We start from the raw sequence: 26,858 nt of genomic DNA on the forward strand, positions 1-26,858 counted from the left end.
TTCACATAAAAGTAGCTACATTCTTAGTTAATATTTTGGAAACAAATACATGTAAATTCTACAGAAAATTATTTTCTGATATACTTTTTCTAGGTCGTGAGATTTATAGCTGACTTTTAAATTTTTGATTGGGGTTAAACTTTCTCTTAAAAGATAGTTTTGTAAAATTCAATATTTTTCTCCCACATGTTGATGACACTGACCAGAGCAATACATTTTCTCAATCCATTCAAAGGAGCTGATTTGCTGTAGATATACTAACGACATCTCTATATTATTTGAACTTTACAAACTGGCTCGGCCCCCATGTGAAAAAGAATAACTAGGCAGCTCCAGAGAACCTAAACTATGGAATTGCCTATAACAGATTTTACAGAAAAGTAAGGTGAGATTTATTTTTAAATACATTATCATAACAAGTTCAATTTAACTTTTTATTGAATTGGATTTAAAGATTAAGAAAGTAACTGAAATTAATTGAAAATCTGTGTTATGAAAATCAAGAGAAATGGCCCAAAGGGCCCTTGCTGACTATTGGGTTTTAGTTTGCAGTCCTGTGTACTTTCTTCTCTTATGGTTATATCCCCGGTTGTCAATAAAATCTTTCCTGGCAAAAAAAAAGAGAGAAAGTTTCTCTTCTCCAAAATATGTAGGATTGTACTATTAGAAACTAATTGCTCTATACTGATCATCACATCCCCTGGGGCACACAACTAAAGGGCAAATATTTCCGAGAAAGTTTACAGATTGAGCTATTAACCACTGTAGCATCAATTTATAAAATTGGTTTCTAACATGGTTGGCTGAAAGGAGGCCCCTGGGGAAAAAAGGGCATTCAGAAGAGTCTTGAAGTATCAGAGTAAGGGAAAGAAACATCTGTAACAGAGTCGGAGACAGAGGTCCAAAGAGAGGAGCTCTGGACAGGAGGAGCACAATGGAAGTGCTGAGATTTGGAGGCAGGGGGAGCCCATAGTGACAGTAAACTGCTGAAAGATGGCAAGGAGAGCAATGAACATACCTTCATCCATTATTCATTTAATATCTCCTGTCAGCTCTGAGTCCTGACATATACCCCAAATTCACTTTCTGACATTCTAATCACATTATGGTGAATTTCTTTATAGTGAATTTCCCTCTAAGAAGGCACATTTATCCTACAATTTTATGGTTTTCTTTCTTTAAAAAAAAAAAAAAATGTTTTTATTGATTTCAGGGAGAGGAAGGGAGAGGGAGAGGGAGAGAGAGAAACATCAATGATGAGAGAAATCATCGATCAGCTGCCTCCTGCACGCCCCCCACTGGGGATTGAGCCCAAAACCCAGGCATGTGCCCTGACCGGGAATTGAACTGTGACCTCCTGGTTCAGAGGTTGATGCTCAGTCACTGAGCCACACCGACCACGCAGCTTCATGGTTTTCATGTGTTTCTCAGTCCTGTGGACTTCCATTACTCTGGCACATGCATCACTGATCCACCCCTTACGGGTCCAGGCAACTGCCTTGCATGGATGTGTTGTGTCACAGTCTTGTCTGTGACTGAGCATGGCATTGTCCTCTTCTCATAAGTCTGTGGAGTATCCCCTCCATCTGTTTCTAAAAGCCTGCTTCCCGACTCAAGAACTAGAATGTTAGAAAATCAGCTCCAAGTAATCTCTAGGAATATCTGACCCCTTTCACATGTAACTTTTTTTATAGTTGACTAGAATGTTGAGATGAAGCCAACAAGATAAAATTTAAGAAAGATAATGTCAAGGTGCTATAAATATAAGTTCAAAACAACAATTGCACAAGTACAGAAGCAGAGGAGACCTGACTTGGCAAAAGTTCATCTGAAAGAGGCCTGGAACCTTGAGTAGACAAGCTTAATATGAGCCAACAGTATAGCACACCTGCTCCAAAATATATTGATGGTGAGCGTGGCTGCCTTAATAGAAAGAAGGGATTGCTGAGGAGGCAGTAATCCTGTTATTCTTGGCCTCCCCCGCTCTGTCTGGAGCATGTGCTCTGGGTACCTCATTTAAGATGGTATCCACAGAGGTCTGTTGAATCGTGAGAGGTTAGGGAATCATGTTTAAGGGTAATGGTTGAAGGGGTTTACATTGTTTAGCCTAGAAAAGATAAAGCTTAAGTAGAAATATAACTGTCTTTATATATTAAAATCACTGTCCTATAGAGGATGATTTATAGGTATAGGCATAAAAAAATTTACTAATTTATGGTCTTATTTTAGATTATGGGTAGATTGATTTCATGATGGTTACATTCCATGCAGAAATAAGTAGCAGTAAGTATTAGAAGCTCTATATGAGCCTGTGTAGAAATTACTTTTAGTAGTCAGAAAAGTTTGGACTGATAATACAGTCTGAGATAGTGCTAGAAAGAGGGGACAGTTCTCTGCAGACTGGAAGTAATCACTCAAGTCACTAGTCAAGTCCCTGTCCAGCATTTTAAGTAGCCAAAAACCACTTTAAGTTATTATGGGAACTCTAAAATTTTAGAGTTGAAAGTGATCCCAGCAGTCACCTGGTTTAATCTTTCTATAAAGAATAGAGGCTGAGAAAAAAGATTTGCAAAGTTCCTAATACAAACCACAGGAACCAGAACTCTGGCCTGTTGATCCCTAGTTCAGGTGACAGGTTTGCTCATTACACTAGTTAAGTAATTATTTGAGTGATATTAGAGGCATTGTTTTATCTTTATTGTATAAAATACTACTTAAGGAAATTCTTCACTTACTTTGAAGTCATTTACCAAACCACCTCAATTATATGAAGTATAACCAGGAAGTATGTATAATGGCTTTTAAAGCACAAAAAATAGAAGTCCTAAAAACTTACCCCCCAAACTCATTAACGCTATGAATAGTAGAAGACTCTCAGGTCATTTGTTCAGACATTAGATCTATTCCAAGTTACCTAGTCATGACACTTGCTTTGAGGATTAAATTAATAACTGTACCTGTGAAGCACTTAGCAGAATTCTTGACACATAATAAAGCCTCTATAAATATTTTCTCATATTATTATTACTGTTATTAGAACTAAATGTGTTCTCTATTTATTTGCTCACCCAGCCATTCAATTACTGTTTATTAAATATCTATGGCATTCTGCCATGAATATGCAGTCATAGAAAATGTACTTCAGTTTCTTTGACTGTTGTATTCTCACAATCTAGATGAGAATACAAATTAGGATATTTTATAAAATTTTAGATTTTAAGCCCCCAAACCCCATTTTAATATTTAAAAACGTGTTTAATTTCTATCTTTTTATTCCAGATATTTTTCTAAAAGGAAAGCTAGGGAAACATTTTAATGTTTCCAGAATAATTACAAGTTATACAAGAACTCTTCTAAGACAGAATGATTCTGATATTAGTCACAGATCTAAGTGATTTGAATGTGTAAAGATAATACCTTAAAGGCCTACTGATCTGTTAAGTCATCTAACATCCTGAATTCAGGCGCATGCGCATACCTAACCACAACATTTAAAACTGAACTGAATGTGGAGCCATTTTTAAGTTCACCTATTCATAAATTCCTCCTCTTTGCATTCAAATTTCCCCTAACAAATTTCTGCATTTATATTTATTTATTTTTCTCCCCTAAGCAGTCAAAGAGGAATAACATTTTCTTTGTTCTCTTTTTTATACCTAACATTTGGCCCAGTGCCTGATAACAAGTAGTCAATAAATATTTATGAAATTCATCCATTCATCCCCTCTACAAATGTTTATTGAGCACCTATGTTCCAGGCACCATTCTAGGTACTGGATATATTAACAATGAACAAAACACCTTCTCTTTGTAGTCGGGGAAACAGTTTACACACTGTTTAAATAAAAATAATATGTAGTATGTTAAAGAGTGATAAATGCTAAAGGGAAAAATAAAGGAAAAGAGAGATTAGGAAGTATGAGTGTTGGGGAGAAGGTGTAGGGAAGGTCTCAGTGAAAAGATGAGATTTCAGTAAAGACTAGAAATAAGTGAGGAACTGAGCCACCCAAATATCTGGGAATGTAAATATTTCAGGCAGAGAAACAGACAGTGCAAATGATGCGAGAATTTGTCTGACTTTGTCCTAGGAGCAGCAAGGAGACCTGTGTGAATGGAGTGGCAGGAGCAAGGGAGATAGGATTGAGAGTTGGTGGTGAGGGGGGCAGATGTTCTGGGACTTTGTAGGTCGTTATAAAAATTTTGGATTTTATTCTGAGTAAATTGGGAAGACATGGGAGAGGTCTGAGCAGAAAGTGACATGATCTGATTTAAACTTTGAAAGACTCACCCTGATTCTGCATTAAGAATAGACTTCCGAGAGCGAGGGTGGAAGCAGGGAGACTGGGCAGAGGCTATTGCAGTCATCCAGGCAACGGATGATAGTGCTTGGACTAAGATGGCAGCAGTGGAGGTGGCAAGCCGTGGTCGGGTGGAGATGTGTTTTAGAGATGATACAACAGGATTTATTAACAAATTGAATATAGAATGTGAAAGAAAGAGACAAATCAAGGATGATTCCAGAGTATGGGACCCAGTTAACTGGAAGACTGGTATTGTCATTACCATTTTCAAGGAGCACTGGTGGGGAAATCCCAAGTTCTGTTTTGGACATGTTAAGCCTGAGATGCCTCAGAGCCATTCAAGTAGAAATGAATTTATGATTCTGGGGTTTAAGGGAGAAATCTAAGCTACAGACGTAAATGATATAATACTGGAGTGGAATGCAAGTGGTTCCATTCTTGGAGAGCTTTGAGAAAAAGTTTGACAGTTCTACGTCTTGTGTTTCTTAGTCTGCTGGTGGTTGGGGTCTTTCTTGTCCTATCAGAGTGTGAATGAATGAGGAAAATGAGAGCCACATGAATAATAAGCAACATAGTTCATTATAATGAAATGTACACATATAAATATATAGATATATGTTCACATTCATAAAAAATTAGTATATGCTCATCAAAGAATATTTGGAACACTAAAAAAAAATCACCTGAACATATCACTTTATAATCTGTTTTCAATCATTTTTCCTGTGCATTCTGATAAAGTTGTAATTATAAGTAGGTTCTTTTAAATATGAAAAAACCTACTTATAATTAAGTGGTTGAGCATAGACCGGATCCAGGAGATCGCAGTTCAGTTCCTGGTCAGGGGGTCAGAGCACGTGCCAGGGTTGCAGTCTTGATCCCCAGTAGGGGATGTGCAGGAGGCATTGGTCAATGACTCTCTCATCATTGATGTTTCGGTCTTTCTCCCTCTTCCTTCCTCTCTCTAAAATCAATAAAGATAGATTTTTTAAAAAAAGAATGTGATTGTTTGAAGTCTATCAATTCGCTTAAACTTATCACAGTTTCCAAAAAAATGCACCCCAAGCAAATATGCCACTGATGGTGACCATTTATTTCAAACATAACAAACAGTACACCAAAGCATTTACTTCCAAGATTTACTTAATTACAAATAAAAATGTATGTATTTTCCATTTTATGTAGATCACACACAAATGCTAATGTTAACCATGTACTAAATCCTGTTTTTAAAATATTAATTTCAAAGAAACATAAATCTAGCTATAATATTTCAATGTAAATAAATCAATAAGGTCCCATGACCAGTGCATTTGAAAGAACTGGCCAAAATTTCATAGCTTTAAGCCAGAGGTAGAACTTAGACCACATTTCCTTACTACTGGTTTATGTGTTGAGTAGTGAATATGAAGAATTTGTTGCCCCAAGTACAAAACAAAGATAGCGATCAAGAAAGATCCCAGGAAATGCAAAATTTACTGTAAATGTATTTTCAGTAAATGTAATACTAACCTGTGCTAGGTCATTTGAGACAATCAGGGGACTCTGAGATGCTGATCTCATCTTGAAGATGACATAATGAGGGCCACTCAGTCTCCTCAGAAGGCTGTGAAATTGAGCCTTTGTTTTAATTTTATAACCATTTTCATATACTAATTAACCTTCCAATTTATAAGATGAGAAAAATACTTTTGATGGTAATGTTAACATAAAATATAGACTCTTGAATGTCTGAGGAGAAATTATCTTCTATGGTATCATATCACATATTTTGTTTGAATGCACTCCAGGAAAATAGATGTAATTTGTTACAACCTGTACTTTAAACTTGGGCAATTTTTCCTACTGGACAGTATTTTGCTTATGAACCAAACTATGAATGGGAAGGTGGAGGGGGTTACTTAACAATAGGCATACCTTCATTTGCATAATTAATACATTTTCCTCTTTTCTTATTTTAAAAGTACATGGAGACTATAGCTACATATATTTTTGTCTGTAAAATTGAATATGATTGTGTTTTTACTACAATTAAAATTTTTTTACGTGAATAACTCTCCCTGCAAACGAACGTCAAAAATAGCGTTCAAATTCAAAAATCTAGGAGGGTATGATTTTTGAGAAGTTGTGTTCTATTCCTTAGATTATAACCTTAGACTATCTCAAAGAAATTTCTCTCTTACTTATAAGAAGTAATTACTGTGGTGGATAAAATTACATTTCAAAAAATTTTAATGTGAATCTCAAAAAACAAAATTTGTTAATATGAAGACTGAGAAGCTCTTGTTTTAGCACATGATTTCTTTGCTAGTTGCCATATGTTCATTTTGACCTTTTTTTTAATTTATTTTTTTAATTACAGTTGACATACAATAATTTATTAGTTTCAGGTATACAAAATAGTGATTATACATTTATATACCTTATGAAGTTTTCACCCCAATAAGTCTAGTATCCATCTGGTTATTACAATATTATCAACTAAATTCCCTGTGCTGTACTTTACATCCCCATGACATTTTTATAACTAGAAATTTCTACTTCTTAATTCCTTTCACCTTTTTCACCCATTCCCCCCAACCCGTCTCCCACCTGGTGCTATCAATTGGTTCTCTGTATCCATAAGTTTGTTTCTGTTTTGTTTAGTCATTTATTTTGTTTTTCAGATTCCACACATAAGTGAAATTATGATATTTATCTTTCTCTGTCTGACTAATTTCATTTAGCATAATACCCTCTAGTTCTAACCATTTTGTTGCAAATGGCAAGATTTCATTCTTTTTCATGGCTGAGCAATATCCTACTGAATAAATGTACCACTTCTTTATTCATTTGTCTATTGATGGGCACAGGTGGCTTCCATATCTTGGCTATTGTAAATAATGCTGCAATGAACATAGGGGTGCATATATCTTTTCAAATTAGTGTTTTGAGTTTCTTTGGATAAATACCCAGAAGTGGAATTGCTGGGTCACATGGTGGTTCTATTTTTAATTTTTTGAGGAACATCCATATTGTTTTCCATAGTGACTACACCAATTTACAATCCTAACAACAATGCACAAGGGTACCCTTTTCTCCACATCCTGGACAACACTTGTTGTTTATTGATTTATTGATGAAAGCTATTCTGACAGGTGTGAGGAGATAACTCATTGTGGTTTTGATTTGCATTTCCCTGATGATGAGTGATGTTGAGCATCTTTTCATGTGTCTGTTGGCCATCTGTATGTCTTCTTTGGAGAAATGTCTATTCATGTCCTCTGCTTGTTTTTTAAACAAATTATTTTTGTTTCTTTGTTGAGCTGTATGAGTTCTTTATATTTTAGATAGTTATCTCTAATCAGATATATCCTTTGCAAATATCTTCTCCCATTCTGTAGGTTGTGCTTTTGTTTTTTAATGCACCACTGAATATCTAAAAACCTAGGTTTCAATCTTAGCTCTACCACTAACTAGCTTTTTGATTTTGCCTTCTTAACTTTACAGAAACTTGAAGTGTATTTACCCTCTAAGCAAAGCTCAGAGTAATCAGGAAGTATTTGCCAACTATGTACAAAGAGAATTTCTTAGTTAATATTCTCGTGTTCTTATACTTGTCAAAAGAAATAACATACAGTGCAAGATTATTTACAATTATTTACCATGGGCCTGGTGGGTTGCCTCCATAAACATTTACAAGGATGAGTTTGTAAAAGCCTTATATCAGAGTAGGAAACCACGGGCTTGCATCTGACCCTTAGCATGATTTTTCATTCAGTGATTAGGGTAGTAGGTATTAGTCCGATCACAGCCCACTTATTCAAGAAGATGAATCCCACCTGGCCAGCATGGCTCAGTGGTTGAGTGTGAGCCCATGAACTAGAAGGTCATGGTTTGATTCCTGGTCAGGGCACGTGCCCGAGTTCCAGGACTTGATCCCCAGTAGGGGGCCTGCAGGAGGCAGCCGATCAATGACTCTCTCTCATCATTGATGTTTCTCTCTCTCTCCCTCTCCCTTCCTCTCTCTGAAATAAATTTATATATATATATATATATATATATATATATATATATATATATATATATATATAAAGTTGAATGCCCCACACCCCCAACTCTGGTGGTTACTCTGGTTATACCTGTGAAAGTCTCTGTGAACTTCAGAACTTCCAGAGCATCCCTCTGCTTTGATCTCTCCTGCTTTCTTCATGTACCTGTGTTTCCTTTTTCGTTTCTTTAAGGTTCACTCTCTCTAGCTCTTCCCCTGCTCGTGTCTTTCTCTATTTACTTCCTCACGTCCTTCTTCTGTCTTCCCACTTTCACCCTCCTTTTGCTCTCCTATCTTCTCTTTTCACAACATGAAGTTAAAATATGTTGTAAGCATTTCGCGTGGTTGTCAGCTCTGCATTACCACTCTCCTTGCCTCACGCTCTCCAGCTGGCCAGGACAGGCCTCTCAGCTCTTCACAGTTGTCCTACTGCATCCATGCCTTTTTCATACTTTGATCTCTGCTTGAAAAGCTCTTCACCCTCTATCAAAATCCTCTGACTAATCCCCCTTTTGTGCAGATGCACTTTTTCCAGGAAACTTCCTATTCTGTCCCCTTCACTTCTTTAGGGGCACCCAGAAATATTCTCTTTCATTCTCCTGCTCTCTCCCTTGTTCATATGAAACTTATTAGTAGTTTTCAGAACTTACCAAATTATTTCCTATAGAAAGAAGCACATTAAAGGCAAAAGTATATTATTTATATTCATAGTCTTTATTATACGATGTCACCTTGTACGTTTTACTGAATTGGGGTAACACTGGTTCACAAAACTATAAAGATTTCAAGTGGACAACTCAATAAAATATCATCTGCATCGTGCACCCATCACCCAAAGCAAAGTCTCTTTCCATTCCCATTTATCCCCCCTTTGCCCACCTCCACCCACCTCCACCCCCCTTTCCCTTTGGCTATCACCACACTATTGTCTGTGTCTATGTGTTTTATTTATATATATATTCATATATGGCTTTTTGCTTAATCCCTTCACCTTTTTTCCCTCCAGCCCCCAACCTCCCCCCCCCCCCGACTGACAGCTATCAGTCTGTTCCATGTATCTGGGCCTGTTTCTATCTTGTTCATCAATTTATTTTGTTCTTTAGATTCCACATGTGAATGAGATCATATGGTATTTGTCTTTCTCTGACTAGCTTATTTCACTTAGCTTAATAATCTCCAGGTCCACCTATTCTGTCGAAAAGGGTAAGATTTTCTTCTTTTTACGGCCTAGTAGTATTCCATTGTGTAAATGTCCCACAGCTTTTTTATCCACTAATCTACTGATGGGCACTTGGGCTATTTCCAGATATTGGCTATTGTCAATAACACTGCAATGAACATAAGAAACCCAAAACACTAATTTGAAAAAGTGTATACATCACCTTGTACATTAAAGGTGCTCCATAAATATTGAATTCAATTGCATTCTTAATTTAAATCCTAATGAGCTAGATCAAATTGCCTTTTAACTCCAAGTGACATTAAGTTAAAATTTCCCATGATTAATGGTTCTTAACTTTAAAAGTGTTCCCATTTATAATGAGTCTTCTCCAGTGAAATTGTTGTCAGCCTACTCCCAACTATAATATGCATCTTGATTTTTTAAATAGTAAATAAGATAAATTAACAAAACACTGGTATTTAGGAATATACTATAGTTTTAATGTACAAGAAAATTAAAAATAATATCTTTATTCCAGTTAGTGAAAGATTCATTAATGTAAAATTATAATGTAGATGGGGAAATCTACATTACATTATTATATTCTCTTAGACTTTGGGACCAGGAATTTAAAATGTTATTCTTCTTTACGGTTAATATATCAGCTCTTCTCCAACTCTGTTCTCACCACCTCCCCTTTCTTTACTCCTCACCTCCCACCTCAACTATTAGGTTAACACTTTGCATAGAGTATTTACTAATTACTTTCCTCAATGTCCTTTATAATTGTTTAACCCACTAGCATAGTTATTTGAGCATTCAGCAGAAAAAAACAAAACACTCAGTTACAAGTTACTGCTATTTATACCAAACAACTCAATCACACCATTTGTTTTTCTTCTTTTTAAAGTGAGACCCTCTTTTGACTTCTACATGATGCCTGTATCTCCACTCAGTTGTTAGCATCCACCAGTGTGCTGCCCACACCACTCAACAGGTTTGTTAGGAAAAAGAGATTCCAAATGGCAGGTAGGGAAGGACTGCTAGAAACTGTGTGAGGGCAGAGACATTTCTATCTTGAGCCCTGCTGTATCGCCTCCCCAACAACGAGCACAGTTTCTGGCATGTATGAAGTGTTTAAAAATATTTGTCGAATGAGTGAATGAATATATAGATCCATACTTGAGTTTATATTAGAGATGACCAACTACCATCTATTTGCTGATCTCTTTTTCCTAATACATAAACACTGGGTTTTCACGTTATAAACACTTTGGAGCAATATTCTCCCCTCTCTGATGACTCTTTTACTTATAAAAAAATACTCATTTTATAACTCTTTCTGGGGGGACAAAATGGAAAATGGTCCTAGTAATAGAGTGTATAAATAGAGGAAAATCAGTTAAGCTTTTGCTTTTACAAGCCACAGTAACAACATATATTGTGTACACAATGGATGTAACTCAAATAATTCTGAAATAAATACCAGAAAAGTTCAATTCTAGTTCCAAACAAACACTGCCACTAATTCATGATGTGATTTTGAAAAGTTATCTTACTTCTTTGTGTCTCAGGTCCTTCGATAAGATGAGCATAACTCGGTCAGTGCTTCTTACACTTTTGGGGGGCAGGTGCGGGGAACACAGTACGTTTGAAAACCTGAAGAAAGCTTCGAATCCACTTCCAAGTATTTTGTGCACAATTTTTCCTTACCAATTTCCCTGCGAGCCAAATGCAAACCGCATGTCAAGATCTCTGGACTGGATGATCTCCAGGCTTCCTTCCAGCCTTATAGCTCCAGAATGCAGTTGGATTTGTCACGTAGGGCCGTCAGTGTGCTTTCAAACAAATAATCTAATTTCTTTCTCGATGCTACAAAGTGGGGTGTTAACACACACTAGAAGTTTTCCTCTCTAGGTTTACACTAAGAGATGAGAGCTCCGTGCTTCTTAAGGAGAACATAAGCCAAATCCACAGCTTCCACGAGGAGAGCTCTCTGTTCCTCAGGCTGATCTCTCAAGCTGATTGCTCCGCTCCTCTGCTGTTGCTCTAACTTAATCTTCATGTACACTTGACGAGACGTCCTTCAGACGCAGAAACTGTTTGTGGTAGCCAGCCTTTGCTTAGGCCTCTAGTGATCCCCACAACTCAGTAGACACACCCTTGTGAAGTTCCCTCCCGCATTTTACCACGGTTGGTCTGTGTGACCAATAAAATGGGGCAGAGTGATGGTGCACCCTCCTGCAGCTTTCATCTTGGAGGGGAGCTCTTGCTCCCCCTCTCCTCCTCTCTCATGCTCATTCTGGGGGAGGCCAGTTATCCTGTCATGAGGACACAGAGGAAGCCTCTGGCCAACAGCCTGCTGAGAACTGAGGCCTGCCGGTACCACGGGGAGAGCTTGCAAGCAGACCCTTCAGTCCCAGGCAGGCCTTAAGAAGACTGCAGCCCTGGCTGACAGCTTGACTGAAACCTTGTGAGAGACCCTGAGCTAAATCCACTCAGCTCAGCTGCTACCAGATTCCTGACCCACCTACACTGTGAGATAATAAATGTTGCTTTAAGCTACTAAATTTGGGGAATTTGTTATGCAGCAATAGAGAGCTAATACACATATTCATATTCTCTCTCTCTCTCAGCTACTTAGTACTATTGGTAAGATTTTACAATTGAAATCTATTCAAGCAATCTGTTCTAACCTCTTTTATATATTTTTTAAATGAGGCCAAGAAGAGATAAGCACTTGCCCAAGGTCATTCAATTAAATAGTGAAAGAAAAAGCATTAAAACCCAGGTATCCTAATATGAAATACAGTTTTATTTCCATGTCTCCACGCTGCCTCTCGCTTTCTAATCAAGTCAACCTAGTTTTAAGGGGTAAATAATATGTTTTATTGTTTATGCTAAAAGAGCACTATTGGTATAATAAACTAAGACTGATAAATCATAAATGAATCATTTAAACCTACTTTTTCTTCCTTTTCCCTTCTAATTGACAATTCAGTCCATTCATAAACCCCTATACAAAGAGTAGGTAGAGCAAAGTAATGGATATTAATGAACATGAGCTAATTTTGCTACTTGTGGGTAGTTCTGATAAGGAACTTTGGTAAGAAAAGGGATTAAATTTTTAATAAAATAAGTGTTCAGGTTATTAGCAGATATTAACCACCAAGTCTTTGTGAATAATATAAAGAACTATCTTTTTTTATCAGTTACCGTTTTGGCACTCTTCTTCAATAGCTCCTTATTACCTGTGGAGTAAAATACATGTTCCCTAACTAACTCGTCATTTTTATTCCCTTTTTTTTGCCTTTTTCTTTTAATTGGGCAAAGTCCTAAAAGGATTAGAAATAAAATGAGAACATAGTAATCATGGACAAAAGAAAGAACCAATTTTCAAGTAAACTATTTTTTTTTCCAACTATCCTTCAGAAGGGCTTGTTAGAACAGTCTCTGTTGTTGCTTTTATTTGGTTTTGTGTTTGTTCTATTTGGATTTAGTGGTCTTTGGAGAGGGAAACTATCTGGCTGTCCTCCTAAAATTAACTGATTTATTCTCTAAAATTAAATTGAATATATGTATATATTCTATAATAAGTGAGGACACTTACTAATGAGCAGAAATATAAATATTTTAATAAATATCAGAAATGTGTTTAAAATACAACCAAATTAAATTTTGCAGCATCTTTAGCAATTTGTAAGCAAAATAAACTAAAGGTTTCTATGCCAGCTCAGAGGAAGACAGATGGCGATATTGTGTACAAGGAAAGTTTTTATTTAATGATAAGAAAATAATGCCAAGGACTCATTAGGTCATATTACAGAGAAGAAAATTTCAGCTGTTTATAGTTCTTCACATGCAAATTATCCCACTGCATGGTGCAAATTCATAGGTGATGCTTTAATAATACCAGTGACATGTGGCGGTAACTAAAACTATGCTTTGGAGTTAAACCCTCCTGGGGTCACATTCCAACTCTGACAGTTGCTAGCTATGGAACCTAGAGCAAGTTACTTAACTCTGTGAGCCAAAGTTGTCCCATCTGCAAAATGCGGATAACCCTGAAACCTTAAGTGCTCAGTGAAGATTATAAATTAGATAATATATATAAAGCAGCTACAGTGCCAGGTACATAGCAACCACTCAATATGTTTGCCTCTTAAAGTAGTTGGTCTTATTATCTTAAAATAATATTAATGGCCTGTGCTTTTATTTGGGGGGGAAATATTACTTAAAAATGCTTTGCTTCTTCGCCTTCCAAGTCTCTTAGTAACTCGTGTTGGCTATAAGGGCACTGGGAGGTATAAAGCAGTGTTCTGAACACGAACTCTTTGCTCTTTAGTTCATAACCATGTTAGTCACACTGTGAATTCATCAGGCCTCCTGTTCAGTGTCTACTCTTTGTAAGGGAACTGGCCACCCAAACAGTTCCAGAAAACAGTCATTTCTCACAGAGATTTTGGATATCTTCATTTTCAGTCATCAGCTATTTTAAACACCAATCTTTCTTAATTAAAGTTAACAATGCCTATATAAGAGGCAAAGCAGTCCTATGTATAATTTTAAAACTAGAACTTGTACAGTAGCAAACTTATCAAGCAGGCTAATCTCCTGAGGGCCTTTTCTTTCCTTCAGTGAAATGGACTAATGGTGAGTGCAAACTTATAGCAAAGAGGCATTTTGAGAAATAGGATGAAGTGTCCAGTTGCACCAGTTTCAATATGGGCATATGTATTTTTAAAGAACTAACATCTATTTAGTCACCTTGTGTTTAGTTGCTCAATAAAAATGTTCCCAGTTGTACATTATGCAATTTTACATAGACTAAATTAGATTTATGACAAAACAAAATTTATTTCTATACATTGCAGTAATTTTAATAGTACTATTGACGTGAATACCTGATAAACTATTAAATAATACTTTAAAACATAATAAAGTTTAGGTTTAAGCACAACTTAACAACCATGATATATAGATTTATGCTTGTCTTCTTTGGGAATGAATTATTATTCAATATCTGGTCAACTTCAAGCCAGTTAGAAAATTTGAAGACCAAATTTGGCCAGGATCTTTTAAAAGTGTACAGCACCTTTGTATGGCTATTAAACATCCAACATTGTTTTATAATGCATTATTTGTGCAGAAAGAGAATTGAGCACAATTTCTCATAAACAGAGAGTGTTTCAGTGAATTTATTTCAGTGGGAAAACGTCTCAGCTCATTGCCTACTTCATAATTTAGAGGGAGCAAAACTATGCCAGCTGTTTGACTCCTGAGTGTCCTGGTTAAATAGCTGAAACAGGTGATCCAACTCTAATGATGGTAAAAGTTATCTCATCTTAAAGAACGCAGCAGATAACCTCCATAATTTTGTCCTTAAAGGCTAAACATATGCTTCAAAACCAGTTTCTCTCACTTTTTAGAAACTATTAAGCTGGGGGGGGGGGGCATCCTCTATAAGGCTAATGTAGCTTTTACAATGGTCACTTGTGAACAGTTGACTTAAGCAGATTTACAATTATGATCAAAGATCAAAAAGGCATTAAAAAGAGAAAAATATGCAGTTATCCAGAAAAGCAATATTATTCCAATTTAATCTATGTTTACCATTCTAGTTTAAATTGTGCCTTTAAAAAAGAGTTACCCTTTAAAGGAAATAGCCATTTTAAGTAAACAGGGCAATCAGAAAACATCTGAAAGTTAATAAAGGTCAAATGTTTTTCTCATATTTTTAATAGAAAAAGAAGTTTTAAACTTAGTGGGCTTAGCATTGATACCTAGAAAGATATAAAATCACTTTCCATTTCCCAACCTCGCAGTACTCTCTTATTGCCAATCACCACAAAAAGTGTGTCCTCTGAAGGTAATACATTTGTTCTCTCTTTCATTCTGATCATTCTTCAGGTCGTTGTTCTTTCAAAAAAAGAATTCCATGCCACCCTCCTCGAGTCGAGTTAGGCACCCCCCTCCCCTAGTGTGCTCTAAACTTTCCTCCTCTGACTTGTAATTCACCCCCCACCTCCAACTAAACTTAATTCTCTAAAAACATGGACTGTGGGCTTACTACTATTTACTGCCTACCACTGAAGTATCAGCCTGGCATAGGGAAGTATCAGTGACTATTTATTGAATTAGTAAAAGACTGAAAAAAGAAGCCACCAACCTTGCAAAGTTTTACATGACATCTTCATTATTCAAGCAAACAGGGAGAAAACTGTCCACTGCCTACAGGTGAACTCCCCATGATTACTGCCTCAGCGCTAACCAGGCTAACCTGGCCTGTGCCAGAAGTCCAGTTGGAGACACCGTAAGACACCAAGAGACTCCCCAAGGAGGATCAGGCTACTGGCACTAAAACAAAGCGAAAGTGTATTCACTAAGCTGCTGCTTCTCCCCAGCTTTCTCTCCCTAAACACATGTCCTTTCCTCCCTTCAACACTGCTCACCAAGTCCAGGACCAATCTTGTAAGTGCTACTAATAAGTAGGCAGATCCCTACCCAAAATTTATCAGCCCACTGCTTGATTTTACCAGTAGAGCTCATTTAATTCTTAAAGACTTTTCCTCTCTTTTTTTAACGGAGGCATTCCTTAAGCCAATATCAACTATGAATTTTTTTTTCTTTATATAGTTTTTATATACAGGGATTAATTGACAGTCAAATGGGACTAAGCATGGGTGTTGAGGAGGGCCACAGCTCTTCCAGGATTTGTCTTCACCATGCCCTGCCAATCACCCTTCTAGTATCACCATGGTAACTGTACCTACTTAGATCATTGGCTTCTACGATAAAACTTATCCACTAATTCCTTGAAATTACCTACAAAATACTGAACTAAATCGGTTCTAGAGGCCAAGATGTTTTTTATGATAGAAAATAGGAGAGGCATACTTCTCTTTTATTTTAGAAAGGCTTTTAATTCTTGTACACACCAAATTTTCAGAATTCAGTAATCTATTTCTTATTTAGAACTAATTTTAGATGTGTAAAAACTTGAGGAAGAAATATATTGAGTGATTGCCAATTCTTCTCCCTTCTTCCACTTCTTGCATTGGCTTAGTCTTGCTTTGTCTGTCACTGGGAGACAGAAGGAAGAGTAAAACCTGATGCTTAATCTCTCCAGAACTGACATTACAGTGGCATTGCCAAATGCAAACAGAATGTGTATGGCTGGGAAGGCAATTCTATTTAAAATCTCAAGTAAATAACCTGTTCAAATGATATTGCAATTAATTCATTAAATTTGCAATTCTCTCTCCAGGTTATCTCAAATTTCTAAATAGTTTTTGGCCAGTGAATGAAATCTATTCTTTGTTGATACACTTGAAATAACTTCAGCTTTTGCTAAGACTACTTTTTTGAAAAGTAAAAAAAAATAATAATTTCAATCATGTTGGAATCCTAAAATGTTCCTAGTTTTTGGTTGGTTTCTAGGTTGCCCAAATAATAGGTGTTGGGCATCGTTTTGAATTAGGAGAATGATTCTATAAAGTTGCTCAGAACCTAGAAAGAGCTTTAAGCGAGGCTTAAATCTTACTGCAAATCTCTGGATTTCAGCCCAGCATCCATACCCTAATATTACCCTAGTAGTCCAAAATTACACTGAGGCTCCTGGCTTTGGCATAGATTCTTGGTTCAATGTCATTCTTAAAATACTGGTTCAGGCCAATGTTTTTATTTGGAACAAACACCTGAATGGAAGCTGGGTTTTAGTTCTTCACCGCTCAACAGATAGATCCAATAGCTCTCAATAGCCACTGTAATGAAATTCAAGTGTTTTACCCTATTGGGTGGGAGTGAGGAGGGTGAGAGGGTTGTGTGCACTGTGTTGTCAAATAAATTTGGGAAATCATATATAGTCTTCTCCTAGAGTTTTGCAATTCATATTAGCAATTTTAGTGTGGTAAAGGCTTAGAGAATTTCTTTTGTGAAAGACTTGTTCAACTTTATTTAACTTAATATTATCCAATTGGTTAGCCACAGAAACAGTGCTGCAGGAAACGCCATTAATATCTCCAGGGACACTAGTGATCTAAGAAACAAAGTTTGGACTTGCTGCCTTAAGAAAAATCTGCAGGCTGAGTTGATTCTGAATTTCTTCTCAAGTCATATTCTCAGCATTATCTAAAATTACATCTAAAGTTCAAGTAGGCAGATAAATGGAAAGTATTATAATAGATTTAATGGAACATGATAAATATGGTATTTAAGGATGTTTAAATATGCTTCATCTGTCTTGTCTTACATCATAAAAATAAACTCAGTTTCAGAATTGTCCTGATAAATAAGCAAAGCAAAGATTATATTACAGTTTTAGTCACAAATTTAACTAGTAGGTTCAAGCTTTCTATTTGAGTAACATATGCAATAATCTTATTATCATTTCAACCCCTCTGTATACAGTTTTGCTTTGTTTATTTTGTTTTGATCTCAGAAATCCTCCCACTAGTGTCTTACCAATCTATTGAATTCCATTGCCCTTATTTTTCAGTACATCAAAAATTTCGTAGAGCTACATTTTATGAGAATCTTTTGTTTAAATTCTAAATTTAAAATACAAAATCCATTAATTTTTATATAAAATTCTTTTTCCTTGCCTCTCTCACCCTTTTCTCTCCTGTTCGCAGACAGATATTTTCCTTCTATTTATTCTTAGCAGGGCACAAGCTAACAGCTCTATCAGGTACTCCCATTCAGCCCAACAGAAGTGATTACAAACCCTCTAGAGCCTATTCTCCCCAATGTATATCAACCTTTTTCCACCTGAGAATGGTGTTGTCCATTGAAAAGGCAGGTTTTACCTGGATGTGGATACTGGATAATTCTCCTCTCTCCTTCTCCACCCTAATCCCTTTGTCTTTATATAGTACTGTACAAACCCATTCAAAACTAGCTAACTTGAATGATATTTTTTTGGTTAGTGAATTTGGTATGACTTCTCTACCTAAGTCAGGTACAGATAGAGTTTCAAATGCAGACATGAATCTTGGTCAAGCTAAATGTCCAGGGACTCTTTATAGCAACTTTCAGAACCATGTGAAGGCTGGAGAACCTTCATTTTCCAACCTTCATATTCTGCATGTGGAAAGAATGGATATGAACTAGGAGGACACTATGCTAAGTGAAATAAGCCAGACACAGAAGGACAAATATCACACAATACCACTTACAGGATGAATCTAAAAGAGTCAAACTCATAATAGCAGCGAGTGGAGTGGTGGTTGCTAGGGGCTAGGGGAGTAGGAAACGGAGGGTATTGTAAAAGGATATCAGGTTTCAGTTACTCAAGAGGAACTAGTCCAAGAGATCTGTAGAGTGTAGTGCCTATAGTTTACAAGATTGTGTTGTATACATAAATATTTGCTAAGAGGATAAATCTTACTTTAAGTGTTCTTGTCACAAAAATATTATTATTATAAATTAAAAGAACAGGAGGAAATTTTGGGAAGTGGTGGATATGTTTATGGTATAAATTGTGCTGATGGTTTCACAGATATGTACTCATCTGCAAATTCATCAGGTTGTATACATTAAAGTACAGCTTTTTATATATCAATCATACCTCAATAAAGTGGGGTGTTTTTCATGGAAGATTAGATATGGTTTAGAAAAGGAAGGAATTCATATGGAAAACTATCTCATTTAAAGAGTTATTTTTCTCCTTATTACTTAGACATACACAACTCCTGCCTTTCCTTCTGCATACCATATGTGAAATTAAAATATACAAGTCTTGTATTTCATGGTGATGTAAAAGAAGTTACTGTGCTACCCACAATTATTTGATACAGAGGAAGAAAGCAAGGATCCTTAGAAAAGAAAGAAAACCTTGCCTTAATCCCATGCTTACAAAGAGAACAAACCTCTAGTTTCATATCCTTTCACTAATCTGGATGGACCTTCTAAGCTTGTAGTTTCTTCCCCCTTGGGTTTTCTAGACTGGAAGTTTTCTCTTACAGTCACTGCCTTTGAACTCTGTGAAGTGGCCATAGGAGGTGAGACCTTACTTTGGGGCACCTGGGTTCACAGTCCTAAGTGGCTCATTTTAGTGTCAGGTAAGCGGGCACTGATGCCTGTCCTCCAGGTCCTCTGCTGCAGCACCGCTTGAAAGTGTCAGAGAGATTTGGACCTGCCCGTCTTTGTGTGATGGTGGCCCAGGACCTGCTATCCCTGCAACCAGCTCACTCCCCAAAGAAGCCTTCTCACAAAGCAGCTTCAGAGCTGTCATCACATGCACTGCCAGGCCAGTTCACCAGATGTGGAAACCACTGAGATTTGTCAGAGTTCAAATGGACCCAGAAGAACGTCCTTAATGCACAGTTCAGAGATTCATTCCTGATAAACCCATTTCAAAATCCTGCAGGATACAAGTTAACTCTGGAGCCCTCTATGGGTTCCAAATATTCTTGGGACACCTGAGGGGATTCAGGCTGAATTAGAACCTTTGTTCTCATTAATTAGTGGTTTTTAACCTTACCTGCACAGTAAAATCACCAGAGAGCTTTAACAAACATTAATACCTCAGTCTTCTCCACCTTCTCGAGATTTTGATTTAACTGAGCTGTGATTTCCCCCATAATCTAATGGGATGCCCTTAGTCCAGTCATTCTCTGCTTTGGCAACATGTCAGAATTATCTGGGGAGCTTTTAAAATTCCTGATGCCCAGGCTGCAGCCCAAATCAATTTAATGAGAATCTTTGTGGGTAGAACCTGGCATCAGTGTTTTTTTAAAGTTCCCCAGCTGATTACAATATTTAGCCAAGGCTGATAAACAAAAAAATCTAGAAAAGAAAACCCTTCCATATATCTAAAGGCTGGCTTCTTGCATTCTCTCCAGTTTAGTGTGTCTCTGGTTGCTCTGAAACTAGAGGCTGAAGAGTTGTAATACAGCTGGTTAACAAGGGGAAATACATGTCCAGATGTTCTGAGTTGATATGGAATGAAATTAATAGTTCAGGTGAGAATTTACAAAATAAATAAGAGATGCACCTGTGGCAATAAATGATTAGCATTTCCTAAGTGCCAGCCACCTGCATTAGCACACAAAAGAGGAAGCCTATAAAGTGAAAAATAATCTTTAATGTTAGACTTTTCAAAAAATAGCTAATATTTTTGAATCTGTGCCACAGAATTTAGCCATCTTTCATAATTTAAAGCCTTGACAAGTTGCTTAAGGGACTGCAGGTCATCAGTTCTACAGAATTCCATTTTGTCAATAATTTTAGGATTTGGGTTCAACTCCATGGCTACATTCCTTGTTGTCTATTTTTTAAAGGTGGGGCTGTCCTGGTTTTCCTATTTTTCATTTTGACAATGTGAATTATTGTTCTTCTCATTAACTTGCTAAGAACCATTTGGAACGCAAGCACGTTTACCGTATTTAGAGGTGATGTGCATGTTTGGTAGCCACTAGCAGAGATTATTGTTGATTAGGAGCTTTTCCAAAGAATTGTTGACAATTGAGTCGCTGAAGATTTTGTAGCCAAAGTCAAATCCAACAACACTGTGTTTATTTGCTTTTTGCCAATTGTTAGGCCATATCCCGTCACAGTCTAACAATCCAAAGGAGAGTATTGCCAAATCATTGGCCAGTTTTCAGAATGGCTAACCCTTTTCTTGCTATAGAACTTATAAGGCTTAACTATAACCAGTAAGGCATACTTTTATTGAATTGGTGGTTTATGACAATTAAGGATATTTTTCTTAGAAGGAATGGGTGGTGTTGACCATTATTGGGAACAGCAAAGCTTTTTAGTAATTGGATGCCAAAAGCAAGGGAACCATCCTGAGAGGCTGAGCCCTCTGTTCCACATCTGTCTCTCAGGGCGGTTGTCGGTTGCCCAGTGCACTGCTGCCGTCTCTCACTCGGCACCTCAATTCCCAACTTAAACAGTGTTATTTCTGTCAGGTGTGGAGTGATTGTTTCTGTCTGCTGATGGGATGCCTGGTCCAACAATTATCTAAATTCACCCTCTGGCCTTGTCTCCAAGGGGACAGTTCCGACAACAGCAGTGGACGTATTGACCGTCCATTGCCAGTCCCTTCATGATGTTATTAATGCTCTCCTGCACACAACATGATGTGCATTTCATGTTTGTGGGGCATTTTATGCTTTTATTACCCTTTTATCACCCTTTTATCAGTTCAGGTTAGGTTCTAGTTTCATCGCTTAGAAACTTACTGTAAGGCTAAATGTGGAGCCACCAAAGAGAGCAAGTTGAGAGGAGAGGTTTTCTTGCCTCCTGGGTGGAACAGTATGAAATCTCCAGACCAGTTCTCCAGCACCAGCTTTTCTCCCCGGGAGAGTTAGAAATGTGGTCCAGCGACTCCTGGCCTCTCATGGGTTCCTTCATTTACATAGTTGGAGCTTGCTTATATGTTTACTAATACGTCTTATTTATGTTGGGTTCCTTAGTACTCTTTTTCTGCAGTTTTATTCTAATATGAATTTAAAATATTTTACAAGACAAGACGATAATTAAGATAAGACTGAAGTGAGATCTTCACAACCCAGGGTAGCTTAAGTAATTTTTTAAATTACCTAAAGATATGAGACATGAGCTATCATATCCACCTTCCTACCATTCCCCTTCTCTTCCCTCAGGCCTCCCACCCACCTACCCCAGCCCAACACCTTCTGAAAGCAGGAATATACACCCAGATTTTCCATCTCCCTTCCTCACTCCAATCCATTATCTGAGCATTATCTTATGAACTGCCTTCCATGAAGGAGCTATGCTTATTCCTGGTGAACTAAGCAGTCCTTCAAGACCCATTAATATCCTGAGATCACTTCCTTCCTTCCTTCCTTCAGTTCCTTTTCTTTCTTTCTTACTGTAGAATTAGTGTTAGAGGAGAGATGGCTTACCAAATTGGCTTTATGATTACTCAAGGTTTACGCTAAATTGTATTTCAAACTACAAAATAACTTTAGCATTTTGTATATATTTACAAGTGCCTATGTTTCATGGTTTTAAGAAATTTTAACACAAATAAAACTTACATATGTGAATGCCTTCCAATAGTAGATATTCTTATCCCAAATAACTATACATATTATTCACTTTTACTGGATTTTACATCTAATTTTTCACTTTTTTTTATTATTTGACAAAAGCATTAAAAAAGAACTAGTCAGCACATAGAAGAATTATACAATGTTTAAGTTTGATAAACTTATTTCTACAATTTTAAATTAATTCTGACAGCTTCTCCTTACCATTGAGATAATATCACTTTCACCTCATTCAGTGTGTGTAATAATTAGAAGTACTTAGATTTTCCACATTTATGTTATATAATTTCTGTGGTTTAGAATAAAATAGACTGTAGGAACTAGAAGATATATTGGAGATCATCTGAACATATCCCACATCTTACAGATGAAAAATTGAGAATTGGAAAAAGTAAGAGATTGTTCCAAAGTCATTCACAGACAGAGACTGGACCTTTGTGTTATAACTTCCACATGGGCTCTGTCTTCTCCATCAGGTTCCATTATCCATGATAAATCTCAATAACTTTTAAATGAACTGATTATAAGCCAAATTCTGTTGCTCACATAAGTGGCCAACCACAAAACTTTCCTCCAAATAGTTATTTCCTTAGCTAAACTTTAGTATAATCAGAGCAGTATTCTAAGAATAGCATGATAACTTTATTAATAACAGTAATTATAAAACCATAACTGTTAACAATCCCTTAAAATGGCCTTAACATTCTATATCAATTATAGTTATATTAGCTAAGAAGCCTGAAAGCCATTCATTAAACAAGCAACAAAAGTTTTAAATATTTACTAGGCAAGCCTGGCACTGTCCTAGACAAATGTTTACACCATCATCCCCATGCATTCTTTTTCAATTGACTTCAACATATAATATATAAGATGATATAATAATAACACCGTCCAAGTGCTAGCAATACAAACAAAATTTACTTTCACTCAGGGATTTTTAAATTCTAATGTATATGTTGAGGTATGTACTTTACCCCATTAAATTTAATACTATTGAAATTTGCTATTAATCATAATTGCTAAATGATAAATCCAACCCTGATATTTCAACATGAAAAGAATAACTGATTCTTGAGGAAAACTAAGGCTTATTCATTGAAAAGCATGGAATTAACATATTTTCCACCTCACTTTTATTTCTCCCTTTGCATTTACCTTTCTCTTAGGGGAACATAGAACTATGGCATAGAAGATTTACGTAAGCAAAATGTTAGAAGGAACCTATTTTTCTGCCTAGGTAAATAATTAGGCATTCTAATGCAAGCTCATTATGACATGAGCAAATGAGGATACCACAGATTCCCTTCTGTTTTTATAACAATACACAATTGCACAAGTCACTGAATGCATTTTTGAGCACAGATTAAGTAGTTTACATCACAGAACTGTTCTTTCAAAGAAAGTCAAATTATTTTTTAAAAATAAATTCTCTGCCCCTAAAACTAATAAGTAGTTTTGGATGACTATTTACTGAGCACTCTATTAGCATTCCTAATGAGATTTGCTAGAAGACAAATCATATTTCATTATGAATAACATCATTTATATTTTGCTTAACTTATGAGCATTTTGAACTTAGGACATGGAGAATATATTTTCAAATTAGTTTGGGTTATCAGCTCCAACTATATTAGTAAATTTTCCTTGTTCCAGGGGATGTTTTTAGGAACATAGTTTAACTATCCACATTTAGAGAAATTAGAAGATTATATTTAATTTTTTTTTTCAAAAAAATAAGAAAAGAAACATAAAACATGTCACTTGAAAATTGATCTTCCCCAGGATTGCTGTGGTTCATGAGCATCGCTGTAAAGAAAAGGCACTACTTACTGTAATTGTTCCTCATCTCTTGGGTCCCCTTGACTTTGCCTCGTTTATCAATTCTCAGATACCACTGTGTTCGACAGAAGAGCCTTCTCACTCTTATATCCCCTCCTTCCATGTAATCATAACTTCTTGTGTGTCGCTCGGGGCTGGAGCAGTTCGCGTTTGCAGCCATTTGCTCCGGAGTCATGTCATTGCAAGCTAAAGATATAGTGCCCACCAGACAGATAACGTGAAAGCAGGAGCTGTAGAGCAGAGTTGGCAGGATCCATGTCAGTATCCATTTGCGCATTATAGTGCAGTGCTCCGGGGGTCCATGAATAACATAATGAAAAGTAGATCTTGAGTTGATTGTGGCTCCTAGGGCATTGACCTCTTCCTATCTGTGAGCTGTAGCTTGATTTAAGACCGAGTACTTGCTCTTTCCAAATTGTCAGCCTTATCCTTCCAGTCCCTGATAACAATGCAGGATTCCTCCTTCGCCCTGTTGGTATATCCTTATGAACACAGGTTGTGGTAAGCTCAGTTGCTGCGACACTGTCTGCTCCTTGACCTCTGTTTACAATGAGAGATTAGGAATAGAGACAGGAGGAGAAAGGAAGATGAAAAACTTTCAGTGGGCAAATAGTATTATAGCATACAGGGCAGTGTATACTGTGGAGGTACACTGGAAACAGCTTTCACAGGATGTCAGCACCTCTCTCACTCTATATGTAGATTTATAGAAGTTATACATTGGTAGAGATAAATCAGAGTATGATTATAACAATCATTCCAGTTGCTATTTGACAAGAAACATCCTGCAACTAAAGCTATTGGTTTAAATTAAGTTCTAAAATTACTATTAGCGAAGTAAAAATGCTTTCCCTAGATTCCTTTAATATCTGCTTTTACACTTGAGATTAATCAATTATTTTCCCCTGAGCTGCCCACATTTCTCAAGCTAATTGTCAGGATTGCTCTGGAGAACTTCAACCTTATCTTTATGTAAGTTCTACAACAAAATTACTATAGATAATTACAGGGCTCGAAAATCTGGTAACTTTACTTTTCCCCTCAGTGCTAAAACCAGAGAAAGAGATAAACTGCTAGCAAACATTCAGCATTATTTTTAAAGACAAATAACAGTAACTTACTTGTTCTGTTGATAACAGCTGGATACACAAGAATTCCATGTCTGTTGTCTGCCTTCTGCAACTTGAGCCTCTCTACTGTAGCTACAAACTACTTCTCAGCTGAGAAAATCTCCAGCAGAATCATAATTGTTTCCATAAATCAACAGGCAAGAGGATTTTCCCTGTGTGTGTGAGTGCGTGTATGCTTGTGTGTGTGTGTGTGTGTGTGTGTGTGTGTGGAGCCTTTTATTCAGGGCTTTTCGATAAATACCTTTGCTGACCTCATTGGAAGCAATTAAAACTTAACCAGTGAGCTGTTAGTTGAATACAACAGCGAGAATAAAGGAGGCTTGTATAGTATTCATTCAATGGTCATGAGAGGGAGCTATGAACATGGTTTATGCTTAAGTCTACAAACGGGTATCTCCTTAGTAGAAACAGCTCCTCGAGTCTGAAGCAGTTCGAAGGGAGAGGGGAGTTTTTTGGACCATCTTTACAGCACAGCAGTTGTATATAAGTTGAAAAATATTTATTTGAACATATAATAAAGGGACTTTTTAATAGTTAGAAAATCTTTTCCAGAGCTTTATGGTACATGTATTTCTATTACTCCCTGGTGCTCGGAATGTTAGAATAAAACTACTGATCTGTATTTACTCACATCTTAGTGTCCTAAAGCACAATATAGCTGAGCCAAGGGTATATATGCCTTCATACAGAAATATTTCACCATTTTATATGCATATGACTTTTATGTCTCAAGTTTCAAGACTGAAAATGAGAAGACCTGGGTTCTTATTTTAGTTGAGCTACTAATTACCATTATGATCTTGGGCAAGTCACTTAACGTTCCTGAGTCTCAGTTGCTATGCTTGTAAAATTAGCATATTAGTCTAAGTGATTATATGATGCCTTGTAGTTTTAAGTCTGTGACTTGTAACTTTAACTACTGATATAAGTAAAAGGCTACACATTTTTAAAAATTATTCTTCTTAAAAATTAAAAATAAAGAAAATGGTTTTACACTGATTATCAGTATTTGACTCTTGCCTCAATATGAACACTAGCACAATAAATAAATGTTAATTTATGGGTGGCATTTTAAGAGCTATAGCTAATGTAAATAAGGAAGCTATTTCACTTTCCAACATGAGGTGGTTCCAGCACACATATAGTTTTCTAGTGTTTTATTAGATATTTGTCGCAGAATAATTGTATTATTAATCTAAATCAATATTTAGGAATGTATATTAAAGATCTCTTTCCCATGTAAATACCCCCAAAATGTGCACACCCACACATGCACATGCGTGCGCTCATACACACACACACACACACACACACACACACACACACACACACACACACACACACACACACTGCACTTGAAATGCACTACTT

General features: G+C 36.6%; 2 protein-coding genes across 2 annotated transcripts in view; one reads left to right on the forward strand and one right to left on the reverse strand.

Moving 5' to 3' along the window:
* The window catches only part of FGF7 (fibroblast growth factor 7), a 58,985-nt gene extending 33,299 nt beyond the window's left edge, over positions 1 to 25,686 (reverse strand). The window contains exons 1-2 of the mRNA XM_016210142.2: positions 25,479 to 25,686; positions 24,349 to 24,897 (exon numbers count right to left, since the gene is read on the reverse strand). Of these exons, the coding sequence (XP_016065628.1) occupies positions 24,349 to 24,634 (286 nt within the window). The 5' untranslated portion in view covers positions 24,635 to 24,897; positions 25,479 to 25,686. The remainder of the gene's footprint in view (positions 1 to 24,348; positions 24,898 to 25,478) is intronic.
* The window catches only part of FAM227B (family with sequence similarity 227 member B), a 188,987-nt gene that overhangs the window by 99,567 nt on the left and 62,562 nt on the right, over positions 1 to 26,858 (forward strand). The gene's annotated exons all lie outside the window — the stretch shown is intronic.

Source organism: Miniopterus natalensis, chromosome 1 (assembly GCF_054644295.1).
Source record: "Miniopterus natalensis isolate mMinNat1 chromosome 1, mMinNat1.hap1, whole genome shotgun sequence".
Taxonomy (NCBI): domain Eukaryota; kingdom Metazoa; phylum Chordata; class Mammalia; order Chiroptera; family Miniopteridae; genus Miniopterus; species Miniopterus natalensis.